General features: G+C 51.5%; 5 protein-coding genes across 5 annotated transcripts; 3 read left to right on the plus strand and 2 right to left on the minus strand.

The window, feature by feature from the left end:
* Positions 1-280: 280 nt before the first annotated feature.
* On the plus strand, positions 281-1,705 carry N7459_009197 (ATP-dependent (S)-NAD(P)H-hydrate dehydratase; the record flags this gene model as incomplete). The annotated part of the gene is made up of 6 exons (XM_056948365.1): positions 281-374; positions 463-502; positions 551-597; positions 665-675; positions 727-759; positions 815-1,705. The coding sequence occupies 6 exons, from the start codon at positions 281-283 to the stop codon at positions 1,703-1,705; spliced, it is 1,116 nt and encodes a 371-aa protein (XP_056795590.1).
* Positions 1,706-3,305: 1,600 nt separating this feature from the next.
* Positions 3,306-3,656, plus strand: N7459_009198 (putative adhesin; the record flags this gene model as incomplete). The annotated part of the gene is made up of 1 exon (XM_056948366.1): positions 3,306-3,656. One exon carries the CDS (start codon positions 3,306-3,308, stop codon positions 3,654-3,656), a length of 351 nt encoding a protein of 116 aa, XP_056795591.1.
* Positions 3,657-4,052: 396 nt separating this feature from the next.
* N7459_009199 (DNA replication licensing factor MCM7) lies at positions 4,053-6,670 on the minus strand (the record flags this gene model as incomplete). Its single annotated transcript, XM_056948367.1, has 4 exons — positions 4,053-4,124; positions 4,183-6,100; positions 6,160-6,293; positions 6,353-6,670. The coding sequence occupies 4 exons, from the start codon at positions 6,668-6,670 to the stop codon at positions 4,053-4,055; spliced, it is 2,442 nt and encodes an 813-aa protein (XP_056795592.1).
* A 222-nt stretch (positions 6,671-6,892) lies between these two features.
* On the plus strand, positions 6,893-10,834 carry pex1 (AAA family ATPase peroxin 1; the record flags this gene model as incomplete). Its single annotated transcript, XM_056948368.1, has 4 exons — positions 6,893-7,117; positions 7,174-7,410; positions 7,466-7,544; positions 7,602-10,834. The coding sequence occupies 4 exons, from the start codon at positions 6,893-6,895 to the stop codon at positions 10,832-10,834; spliced, it is 3,774 nt and encodes a 1,257-aa protein (XP_056795593.1).
* Positions 10,835-11,032: 198 nt separating this feature from the next.
* Positions 11,033-12,704, minus strand: N7459_009201 (S-adenosylmethionine-dependent methyltransferase; the record flags this gene model as incomplete). Its single annotated transcript, XM_056948369.1, has 3 exons — positions 11,033-11,956; positions 12,020-12,316; positions 12,441-12,704. 3 exons carry the CDS (start codon positions 12,702-12,704, stop codon positions 11,033-11,035), a joined length of 1,485 nt encoding a protein of 494 aa, XP_056795594.1.
* Positions 12,705-12,798: the final 94 nt, after the last annotated feature.

The following is a 12,798-nucleotide window of genomic DNA, read 5'->3' on the forward strand; positions in this document are numbered from 1 at the left end:
TAGCGGGGCGTCGTACCAATACCAAATTTGATTGTTGCTTTCGGAAATATCTTCGTCTGTCATGCTGATTTCCCAAGTTTCTGTATTATGCTAGCACATGAAAACCTGTTCTATTCTATATTGCTGGCAAGGCTCCCTGTTCTACTGGATGTCCGGAATGCCTACAAACCTGTCAGCCCCACTTGGCGGTGACATCACCCGTGGGCAAGAGCTTACCGTTCTTCATATCACCACACCACTCTTACACTCTCTTGCTCTTCCTTCATAGAAAACCTCCAGTATGGAATCGGCTCACCATGTCACGACCTCGTCGAAGATACTCTTTGGCAAGGTCCGCAAGATCGTACCGCCAATGCTTGAGAAATTCCATAAAGGTTTGTTGTCATCAAAGTGCTCTCACTTTAGTGGTCGGTGCTGGTTCATCGACTGCCGGACAAATATGAGACTAACTGTCTCGATCAGGACAATTGGGGCGGGTTGCTGTGATTGGAGGCTGCGCCGAGTAGGTCTCTCCGTGATAGCGCTGGGGCATTGGACTAACGAGTGACAGCTATACGGGAGCTCCATACTTCTCCGCCATAGCATCAGCAAAATTAGGTATGTTTCTCAGATTGAGTATCATGCGGTGCATTGAAATTGTCAATTCGCTGACGCAAGCCCGTAGGTTGTGACATGGTAGGCTACTAGACTCTGGTTTCGTGAGGTTGGAAGTCTGACATTGTCCAGAGCCATGTACTCTGCGAACGCTCGGCTGCGCCAGTATGTGAACCCATATCTTGTCTTCCAGGGTAATCCACGCTCACATAAAGTCTAGGTCATTAAAGGTTATTCTCCCAATCTAATGGTGCACCCATTATTACCAAGCGCAGACACCGTCAGCGACCCCGCCTCAATTGATGCGCCAGCCCTAGCAAGCCCAATCATCAGCATGCTCTCGCGTCTACATGCGCTTGTCATTGGGCCAGGCCTTGGCCGTGACGGAGTCACCCTCAAGGTTGTTGCGGAAGTCATCCGAGAAGCGCGGTCACGGTCGATCCCATTCGTGCTGGACGCAGACGGGTTACTTATTGTGACGGAAGACCCAAGTCTGATCAAGGGCTACAAGGAATGCATTCTGACTCCAAATGTGGTTGAATTCGCTCGCTTGGCAAAGGCACTGGGTATCGAGGTGGCCAGTCAGGCTGCGCTAGCCGAAGAAGGCGATGGCGACAAAACTAGCAAAGAGTCAGAAGCATGCGAGGAGCTTTCCGAGGCCCTTGGTGGTGTGACAATTATTCAAAAGGGCCCTCACGATGTCATCTCAAACGGAGTCACCAGTATCATCAATGATATCCAGGGAGGCTTCAAGCGCAGCGGTGGCCAAGGTGACACTCTGACAGGGTCGCTAGGAACCTTCCTTGCATGGAGAGCCGCGTACCACGATAAGTTATGGGAATCGGGTGAGAAGGATAATGAGAAAGAGGCGCAGAGCAGGAATGAAGTCCAGGCCGAGCTTGAGTCCGACGAAAAGCGCATGTCTTCCACAACGACCCTTCTTCTGGCCGCGTGGGCGAGCAGCAGTATTACCAGGGAATCCTCGCGGCGGGCCTTTGAAGCCAAAGGGCGGAGCATGCAAGCGAGTGACTTGACCGACGAGGTGCATGGGAGTTTCTTGAGATTGATTGGAGAGCCAGAAGGGTCCAAGGCGCACCTGACGCATCTCTAGGCCGCCGTACGCGGAGTTGATAACTCTGGCCAAGGATCTCTTTTGAAGACAGTACCAGTCCGAGATCTATGTCTTAGGTCCCACTCTCTAATTGCAGTTTCTCACCGGATAAATGAAGTGGCAATATCTGTACTCCCAGTCTCAGCATGCCAACACTAGAAGTAGCACCTTGTATGCACAATAGAGTCTCGAACCAACCTTTGTACAATCTCAGGAGAAGGACAGTGCGACCTTTGTGAGGCTGACACGACATCCATGGATTGATGCTTGTTTACGGTGGTACGGAAGGTCCTAGTAAGGATCTCATCCGTAAAACAAAAGTCAAAGTTTGAACAGCTTCTGTGGACTCGAATCAATTCATTTTCCATCAATTCATTTTCCATCAATTCATTTTCCGAGGAACATGTAGATGTTGCATTCGGTGCCCAGGAATAAGGCGTCCGACTGTCTAGGTATCTACATGAGTACTTATGACAGATGCCGAGAGTGCCGAGATGTAAGCATGCTCGACACTTCTTTGAATCCAAAGTGTTAGCTTTCGATCACGCTATCATGCTGGCTGTCATGATTCTAGCCGTGTTTCTATTTTTTTTCTATGCAATTGGAACGATGACCCAGGGAAACTAGAGCACCACAGTTGCCTAAAAAAACCTAACTCATCGGTAGAATCCTTCTAAGTCCTTCGGGGGTTATCACTCGTCAATCTATACTTGAAATAATACCTAGCGTCCATAATTCACTTAGGCATTAGCATCACCGACACAGCAAGTAAGCAAGAGAGGTCTCAGCTCATCCAATCGTCTTTAAGTGTCATCTGTCAAAAGGTCAAGCCCGAAGCGGTGTAAGAAAAATATAGTGAAGGGCAAGCCTTTCCCCGCATTGACAGCTATACATAGCAACGTGGGGGAGGGTCTCGATCCAAATCGAAGCTAGGGCTGTCTCAGTGAGGCGTACACCCTGACTCATTCCAAGCGTATATCTCCTAGGTAATGAAGCACCTAGGTATCTTCACGCAGGACCGCTATCACCAAATCAACAACACAATTATAGGTACTCCCGGCCCTGCCAGCTTATCCCATTGAGCTGGCAAGCCATCGACATAAGCCATGCTATTGAATATTGGTGGTGTGTTAGCATGTTCCAGATCTCGTATCCATGCTGCACCAATCCCGGATCTGGTGGCGTTGCGTCTCCAGCCGACCCGAGGACAAGGAAGCAGGTGGCTTGGAGACCCAAGGCTGAAAAAAGAGAAACCATTCATTGCCCCCGACGAGATTCGTCCGGTAATAATCTGAGCTGCCTTTGCATAGAACATATGCTGGTAAAAAGTGAGACCTCGGGTTGGTGACCTCGTGATGGCATCATCGGCTTACATACGACGTAGCATTCCCTGCTCTGGATGCTGGATAATAATAGTCCATCTGGAAATCCTGGCTTGGACGTATCTCGGTAGTTGGTGTCCGAAATCAAGTATATAAAGATGGCGAGTTTCCCCCGGATATTTGCGTTATCCACATCCAATCCTGAGCTTCCAAAACCAAATCGCTATACTTCACACTGTCCCCTATACTACAATAAGCCCCAATTCAAAGTCTCCACCATGCAGTTCTCCGTCCTGACTGTCCTCGTCACTGCGGCCACTCTGACCCTGGCCAGCCCGGCTCCCCCTAAGTGCGGCACCTGCAACGCTCTGTCGGGCCAGAATAGCTGCGACCAGACTACTTCGTGTATCAACACAGGCTCAACCTTCCACTGTGCCTGCCGTGCTGGTTACAAGGCTTCCGAGGCCAACGACGACATCCACCAGCAGTTCCGTCTGCCCATGCCCAACTATGAGTTCCTCGTCTTCGTGCCTGAGAACACTGTCTGCAACACGCTGTGTGATGACCCAACTGCTGCTCCTTCTGAGCTGTGTAATGAGGTGCACCTCTACAGCCAGTGCCAGGTTTAAGAGAAAGTCGATCGGAGATGGGGAGAATATGTAGATGAGGATTTGGTTCAGTTGGGGTGGGAAGTGGCGGGAATGGGTGGTAGAGGCGAAGGAAATACCTATTGGTTGTGCTGAGGCCAGACAACATGGCATGTCGCTCCTTTACAATCCAACTTTGTGTTCATCCTGCTACCGCTGGAAGGGTGGTTTCGGAGAACTTCAATCAAATTAAAGTAGATTGGGAATAAAGATATTTTGATGGTCCAAACAAATATAAGAGCCAGCTCCCTACCCCCATAAAGACACCTGAACACCTGTTGCCCTGGACTCTACCGGCTCCACTGAATGCATCCTAAGACGCGCAAAGCAAGCACTCAACCCGCAAAGAGAATGGAAAGGGAACGAATCACTTGTCCATCAACCATGCATCTCGTCATCATCAGCTTCAACGAACAGAAGGCGTGAACCGTTGGCGGTAATTTGCAAGACCTGAGATACCCATTTAGTTTCAAATTCAGACAAGAGGATACAAAGAGCAAAAACTTACACCCAGTTCAGAGTATTGGTGGAGAGTAGTAGTGAGCTGATCTTCGGTGAAGCCCTTGGCCAACACTCGTTCGCGGATACGGCGAATACTGAGCTCTTTGTCCTCTCCATCACCCACGGCAGCGGCTCCACTTTCGCGCAGGTTACGAATCAGAGTGTAGATCTTGCTGCTGGGAGTGTGGTCGGCGCCAGACTCTCCATCATTGTACAGAGAGGCCTTGCTGACTTCAATGAGGCGCAGTGCTTCATCGACATCCTCACGGACCACTTCTTCACTAAAGCGGAGACGCGCCAACGCCTGGGAGAGACGAACAATACCTAGCAAAGTACGGGGCGTGACGTGAGAGAATTGTTGTTTTCGAGCCTCGTCCTTCTTTTGTCTCTTGCGCATAGCCACATAGGCACCAACCATATAATCAGAGACAATGGAAGGCACAACAGGTCGGAAAGTCCGAGCCTTGGCAATATACTGACGGACCTCATGGGGAGTGAACATCACACCTGCATCCTCCGTCTCGGGATGCTTGTTATGCATGTGAACGTAAGTAACGTGACGGGCCAATTCCTCATCTGCATCCTGGGAAGGTGTATCCAGGAGCAGAAACATGACATCGAAACGCGAGAGCAAGGCCGCAGGCAGGTTGATGTTTTCAACAGGCGACAGCCGCGGGTTGTATCGGCCATAGAGAGGATTGGCAGCAGCCAAAATAGAGGTACGTGCGTTCAGCGTTGTGGTGATACCAGCCTTCGAAATAGAGATGGTCTGCTGTTCCATCACTTCGTGAATAGCGGTTCGGTCCGAGTCCTCCATTTTGTCGAACTCATCAATACAGCAGATACCGTTATCAGCGAGAACCAGTGCACCTCCCTCCAGCATCATCTCATCTGTCACCGGATCTCTCATGACAGCAGCTGTAAGACCGACGCCGCTGCTACCACGACCAGTAGTGTATACACCACGTGGAGCAACCTTAGAGATGTATCGAAGCAGTTGAGACTTGGCCACACCGGGGTCACCCATCAGGCAGATATTGATGTCACCACGAATGTGCATACCATCACCCATCTCCTTGGTGACACCGCCAATCAAGAGCAACAATAGAGCCTTCTTCACATCCTGGTGTCCGTAGATCTCGGGCGCGATGGACCGAGAGAGATACTCGTACATATTCCCTGAGTTCTGATGTTGTTCAATCTTGCGAAGTGTCCGGCTATCCATGCCCATTTCATTGTAAGATTTCTTGTGCTGGGTGATGTGCTGGGCTTCCAGGTAGGTGTCCGTCAGGAGACCTGCACGAATGGCCCGGAAACCAGTGTAGGGAGTAGGCAAGAAGATACCAGCAATGTCGACAACATCACCAGGGTTCAACTGTCGCGTAAGGGCTCCGTGGCAGTGAACAGTAAGGGTACGAGGAATATGGCCAACTGGCACTTGGTCCGCCATTTCCTGGATCTTCACTTCCTGAAAGGGTACAAACTTCGATGCACGAGTGGAGAGGAAAAGCTGACCCTTTGAGTTGTTCTTCTTGCACTCCTCTGACAAGCACTCGGAGAGGGGCAGGAATTGCTTGGTTGTGATGGGCTGGAAGACCTCGCACCCGCATCGGTCGCAGGTGTAGGCGTTGATCTGAACAGCCGGCTTGACGTCCGAGACACGGGTTGTAATGCCGCGAACTGTGATCAGACTACCGAGGTGCTCGCCACGAACGTTGCGCACTGCAAGCGCTTTTGAACTGCGCTCGTTGCTAGAGCCGGAGGGTGTAAGGGGCTTGAAGTTGAGAGTGTACCGGCGAGTGAGCTCCGGGGGGAACATAGTTGCAGTAGCGGCAGCATCCATATCGGCTTCCATGGCCATCTCCATCGTTTCATTGCGCTTCTCACGCTGCGACATGATCACATCTAGAACATCATCCTTAAACCTGCGCCCAAGTTAGCACCGACGGCGCACCAATTTCTCGACCCAGTCAGTCTAACGTACGTGACATCCTTAGTCTCTTTCGGCATGATCGCATCGACGGCCTGCGAAAACACATCAATGTAGCGTTTGGCGTTTCTCTGGATAGACTCAACCAGCTTCAGATTTTGCTGCTCCTCGGGTAGAGCTTTCTCGAACTGTGATTGGGTACTGTTAGCTCTGGCGGTAGTAACCGTATAGTCTGAGGTTCACCCACGACATCCAAATCATCCAGCTCAATGAGAACATTTGTGATGTCCCGGTTGGCAATGTCCTGCAGAATCTGCATATACTTGAGCTTCGGCTCCCGGCGCCTCCTTGCTCCACGAGTCTCCACCCCCTGGTCATCTTCCACATCATCCATGAAATCGTACTCGTCGCTGGTGCGGTTTCCATCAATGTTGAGATCCTCCATGGCCTCGGTTGCAGCAGCTTCCGAGGTCGACTGGAGGGTCTTAAAGTGCTTCAAGAAATCCTTGAAGGCATCCACCTGCGCGGCATAGTCAACCGGCGCATGATATTGGAGCAAAGCCATGCTGAATAGATGTAGTGCGCTCAGTTGACAAAAAGGAACGCAGAGTGGTTGAAGGTGGGTTGCCCGCAAGACGAAAGGACCTGACCAGCCCCTACGCCGAGCGAAAGTGAGACGCGAACGCGAAACGACGCGCCAAAAATGTACTAACCTATATTGGACTAGCCCATATACACGTGCCAGAGACGGACTAATTGTTTTCCCTGGTGGGAAGCCACTGGTCACATGACTGACCATCGGGCCGAGGCGAAAGCAAGTGTGGAGAGTCCGGGGCGCTGCGATCAAGCATCCCACTCCCTCGTCTCTCTTGCGAGTGCGACATATCCCTGCGGCCTGACAATGGCGCCCAAGAAACCTCCCACAACGGCTGAAGTTGCTCTCCTTCCTCTGAAGAACTGTCTTGTCAACCTCCCTCCGTCGTTGGTCGCTTTGCTGGTCAACGCAAACACGGTCAGTTAGACAGCTCGGCCAATGCCGCCTCCCCGGCTAATATTCCGATTTCGCAGACTGCCCAGAATGTCATTATCGAGATACAGTACAAGCCTACTAGCAAAAATACCAATGGAGCTTCGCCACAACGATCATGTTTCCTAGGATGGACGGGCATGCCAAGCAAGCGCAAGCTTGCGCCGGTCGTGGGTCGTGAAGGTATCAGCGGCGGATTTTCCAGAGAGCAGGAGATCTCAACCGTGGAGCTAGATACTACATTTGGAAGACTTCTTGATCTCGCCGAAGGGCAGAAGGTTTGCTTGTCCCCGTCATACATGGTTGCCCACGTGGGGTACTGACTTCTAGCAGGTCGGATTACTTGTACATCTTGATCCGCCTGTCGCGCATACAATTAACATTGAGCCACTGACACCAGAAGACTGGGAGAGTATGTTGGAGTCCGATTGTTCTATATCATACCAGTGGCTGACTGTCTTGGTGGTAGTTATCGAACTTCACGCCACATTCCTAGAACTTAATCTCCTGTCGCAGATCCGCGCACTCCCCAACCCCTCATACAATACAGCACAATCAGAGAATATGCATCCGCTCGCCTTGCATCTCTCACCTACATCGACCGCCAACATTGTCGTGACATCGCTGATCCCTACGCCATCAAATTCATCCCCCTTCGCAAAGATCGCGCCAGATGCCGAGGTCATCGTTGCTCCAAAGGTGCGATCAAAGACAGGAAAAACTTCTCGTGGGGATAGTCGAAGCAACGCGGGCAGCAGCAGGAAGAGTATAGGGGGCCGAAGTACCGGGAGTACAGTCCGTCCGAAGAGTAGCCGGTCTGACTCTAGTAGCAGAGGCTCACTCTACCTAAGAGGTGTCAATCGCCTAGTGGCCGATCAATTGTTTGATGCGCAAGAGGAAGAGGACGATGATGAGGGTCTTCGCGTTTGGCTGGATCCAGATATTTTGGCGTCTTATGAACTCCGAGGAGCCACATGGGCATGCGTGTCCATTGTTCAAGCCTCTGGCCTCAAACCTCCGGTCGATCCTCAACAGCAGCTTGCTCAACAGGATCAGAAATCCAACGAAGCGGGCTCCCCTACTACGAAGCTAGTAGCAAAACTGCTTCCTTGGGAGGAGGCACCGGATAGCCAGCATGCAGCGATGTCCAGCTTGCTGTGTGCAGCTCTTGGTGCAGAAAATATAGTCGGGGGGATTGTTCGTGTGGAAGCCGCGCCGCCACAACTACATCGGTCGGCTGTCAAAACACTCAAAGTCTATCCATTTACGGCCGATGCCTCGAAGAAAAAAGAGGGGCTCAAGTTTGGTTCTGATACCGCGGCGTCAAGGGACGCATTAGCTGAGCGCCTGAAGGTCATATATGGGAATACAGGCTCGGATATTGGTCTATTTTCGGGGCCTTTGACAGATGGAATGATTATACCTAAAGTCGAAAGCCATCCAGCTGTATCTTCATTTGATGGTGCCATTATTCGATTCGACCCCCCCTTGAAGGGTGGTGTTGATGAGATGAAGACGATGTTTGGGTGGCTTCTAGGCTCTGAAGCCATTCTCAATCTCGATGTGCAGCCTGAGATTTCTAAGCCAACTGACGCCGGCTCGTCTGCTTTGCCTACTGATGATCCAATTCCGAATGAGGCTCCGCAGATGGTGGCAATTGACTCCATTATCTCCCAGTCACTGAGAAATCTAACGAAATCGTCCTCGATTTTGTTGACGGGTGGTCTTGGGGCTGGAAAGACAGCTCTCACTCACCTCCTGGCTCATCTTCTACGCAAGGATCACCTCTTCAACGTCAAATACTTTTCTTGTCGCAAACTTGTCACCGACGAGACGCGGATTTCAAACATTAAAGAGGTGCTTCATCGCCTTTTCATGTCGGCCTCTTGGTGTGCTCGTCTAGGCGGCCAGGCCGTCGTGATCCTTGATGACCTTGACAAACTCTGTCCTGTGGAGACAGAGTTGCAAGTTGGCGGTGATAATGGCCGCAGCCGTCAGAACAGTGAAATTCTCTGCTCCGTGGTGCGCGAATATTGCTCCATGAGCTCCTCTGTTGTTCTGCTAGCTACGGCTCAAGACAAAGAGTCGCTAAATAACGTGATTATTGGTGGCCACGTGGTTCGTGAGATCATCAGCATGAGGGCTCCGGACAAGGAGGGACGCCGAAAGGTCTTGGAGAAGCTTACCAGTCAGGACAAACCCACCGAAGCTCCTAAGGTTAGCCATGCACGGACAACGAGCACTTCTACACAAGAATCATGGCTGGATCCCTCGAACCCTGGGAGCCGCCCGAGCTCTTCCGGGGGTGATGGATTCGTCCTTGGCAGAGATGTCGATCACCTCGAACTGGCGGGTAAGACCGACGGCTACATGCCTGGAGATCTTGTGCTATTGGTTGCTCGGGCTCGCAATGAGGCTCTCATTCGCTCTGTTCAGGACCTATCATCTGAATCTAAGATGATTACCCTCGGGGCCCAGGATTTTGAGAGTGCTTTAAGGGGATTCACACCAGCTTCTCTCCGGAATGTGACCCTCACATCGTCGTCGACAACATTCTCTGCCATTGGTGGCTTGTTCGAAACGCGCAAGACCTTGTTGGAAACTTTGCAATATCCTACAAAGTATGCTCCCATTTTCGCACAGTGCCCCTTGCGCCTTCGCTCAGGTCTACTGCTGTACGGCTTTCCGGGTTGTGGTAAGACGCTTCTGGCCAGTGCCGTGGCAGGCGAATGCGGCCTGAATTTCATTAGCGTGAAGGGCCCCGAGATCCTGAACAAGTATATTGGTGCTAGTGAAAAGAGTGTTCGTGACCTTTTCGAAAGAGCACAGGCAGCTCGACCCTGTGTTCTATTTTTTGATGAATTTGACAGTATTGCGCCGAAACGTGGTCATGACTCCACGGGTGTTACTGATCGCGTTGTCAACCAGTTGTTGACACAGATGGATGGCGCAGAGGGTCTCTCGGGTGTGTACGTCCTTGCAGCGACATCTCGTCCCGATCTAATCGACCCTGCTCTACTCCGTCCCGGTCGTCTGGACAAGTCTCTCCTCTGCAACATACCATCACACGCAGATCGCGTTGATATCGTTCGTGCTGTGAGTGGGAAGCTCAAGATGAGTGATGAGGTCACGTCTCGCCTGGACGATATTGCCGCTCGAACCGAGGGCTTCTCTGGTGCTGATCTCCAGGCTGTTGTATATAATGCCCATCTGGAAGCAGTGCATGATGCCCTCGGCGACCGTACCACCGGAAACGAAAAGCCTGGCTCCAAGGCTGGTGCTACAAAATCTTCATCCTCAAACTCTTCTACTAAATCTTTCATTCAATTCCTCTATTCATCAACCGAGGAGGCTTCTGGCTCAGTCTCCATGCCGCCGCCAGCAGTGGTCGCTGCCAAACTAGATGCAATAAAGAACTCACGCCGGCGTCAACGCCAGCTCGAGAACGGCACTGTCAATTCTGGAGCAGCGGGTACCCCTGCAGCCAACGGCACCGGAACATCTGCAGAAGAGCCACGCGATGAGATTATTGTTCGGTGGGAGCACGTTGAGCGCTCGCTCGCCACCACGCGGTCCTCTCTTAGCGATGCGGAACGCAGGCGCCTGCAGGCCATCTACCGGGAGTTTGTGGTTGGCCGCAACGGCGAAATGCCTAACGGTGAGGCAGGGAATGAAATCGGTGGGCGGACAAGTTTGATGTAATCTGGCTCATTGTCCACGTTGCTTGTACAGGTAGGAGGAACCTGCACCTTTGTATATATAACATTTGCATTCTCGGAGGCCTCCCCTCCTCCTTGTACCCGTTGATACTGGCATGAAAGACCATCCTAGACTTTTGATCTTCATAGTACTCTTCACGCATCTCGTATTGCGCCCAAGTGCAATCAGAAGATCGACTCTTCACTCTTTCTCCAGAGCCCGCTGGACAAGTTTCTCAAGTTTACTCCACTCCGCACTGACAGCAGCCTTTGATTTGCTCGGATCGATGCCATTCGCCTGGAACTCATTATGCACCTGCGCAAAGTTGGCCCCAACAAGCTTCCTAAAGCTAGGAACCGTGCAGCTCTCGAGTTGTCTGCTAGTCAAATCAGCCAGGACATACCAAAGAATATAGTGCAAGTTCAACCCGAAATCCTTCAGCTGAACCGGGTCCTTTGGATCTGCCTCGAAGCACTGCGAGAGATAGATCGCCAATTTTGCCAGGATCCAGGCGTGGATGTGCCGAATTGGGTGCGCTGGACTATAGAGAACCGGGTCGATCTTCAAGTACCGAATCGCAGCATGGATGAAAGCTCTGCTGAAGTGGTTTGTTGAGAGAAGCGAGATAATGAGTTGATCGCGGGCGGAGGCGTAGGGCTGGCGGGTTATCGGCCAGACTTTGGATTCGTGCAGGACATGCATGGCCGACTCAAGGTCTGCAATGGCCTTTTCGGTCGTGGTGTCGGATTCGGAAACGGACTGCATGAGTTCCAGTGCTTGTCGCTCCGTCGCCTCGAGAACAGATGCATCCTCCAGGGTCTTTAAATATCTGTCTTCTTGGCCGTCGGTGCCCTGTGCGCATTTTGGGCACTGGCAGTCGAAAAAGTAGCGCTCGGCGAGTTCTTTGCGCCGAACGGTGTGAGGCGTCGTGGTGTCTATATACGATATGAAGATCTGTTCGTCCTTTTTAATGGGCCGTATGGCCTTGACGTATATTTCCTCGCCGTCGAATCCGACAGTGGAATTATAGTCGCAGCTGTGGTTGATTAACGCAGCGTATGGATGTAAGTACAGTCCGATACGGTCGTAAAGTGCGGTTGTCAGATTGGACGAATTGAGATCCAGCTAAACGAGATCAGATGGTTATTCAAATGGCAAATGAAAAGCGCAATGCAAAGAAGTACATACCCGAGCTGCGTAGGCCGCAATCGCCCCCTCGGCCATGTCTGTCTCGGCATAACTTTTGACGGCTCTAGCCGTCAGGTTGATCCGGTCAGTCTGAGCCTGAACCTTCTCCATGTCTGCAATATGCGTTTCCAGACCAGAAAAGACCTCAAGCTCCTCCGTGCTGTATTTTCCACGGCCAGTGCGCAGGACCATACGCAGGAGAGCGCGAGCATTGTTGGGTAGCACCATAGGCTTGAGTTTTTGGAAGATAGGGCATTCCATTGAATGTGCAAATTTCCAGTCCTTGGACTGGCAGGTCTGTTGAGCAATCCTAGTCAGCAAGTGTCACCGAAGCTGACGGGATCAAACAAGAAATAGGCTGATAATATCACCGCTAAACTGTCGTCATATTTAAGTACTAGTGAGTTATATAGTTACTCACCCGATCACAATACTTGACGACACGACAGCCAGTGCAAGCTTTCAGCTCCCCACCAGTCTGTAGCTGTTTCTTTCCAAAGCAGCCGGCGCAAGTATCATCCAAACGCGGTGTGTCCAAGACCGCAACAAAAGGCACCTTGGCGTGCACGACATCTTCCCCGACCTTGATGTCTTCTACAGCAAATAGACCATTGCCCATGCCATTGGGTGCAAGGCGAGGTACTGTCTTGGTTGCCACTGAGGGCAGAGAAGGTAGGGAGGGCATTTTGAGATGATTACAATGAGATCAAGTCGTGAGCTGCACGAGATGGTGCCGGTAATATTAGTCAGCATCGCTTCGCAGCGCTCGACAAGCAACG

This window comes from Penicillium hispanicum (genome assembly GCF_028827665.1).
Source record: "Penicillium hispanicum strain IBT 35686 chromosome Unknown utg000008l_segment0_segment0, whole genome shotgun sequence".
Classification (NCBI taxonomy): domain Eukaryota; kingdom Fungi; phylum Ascomycota; class Eurotiomycetes; order Eurotiales; family Aspergillaceae; genus Penicillium; species Penicillium hispanicum.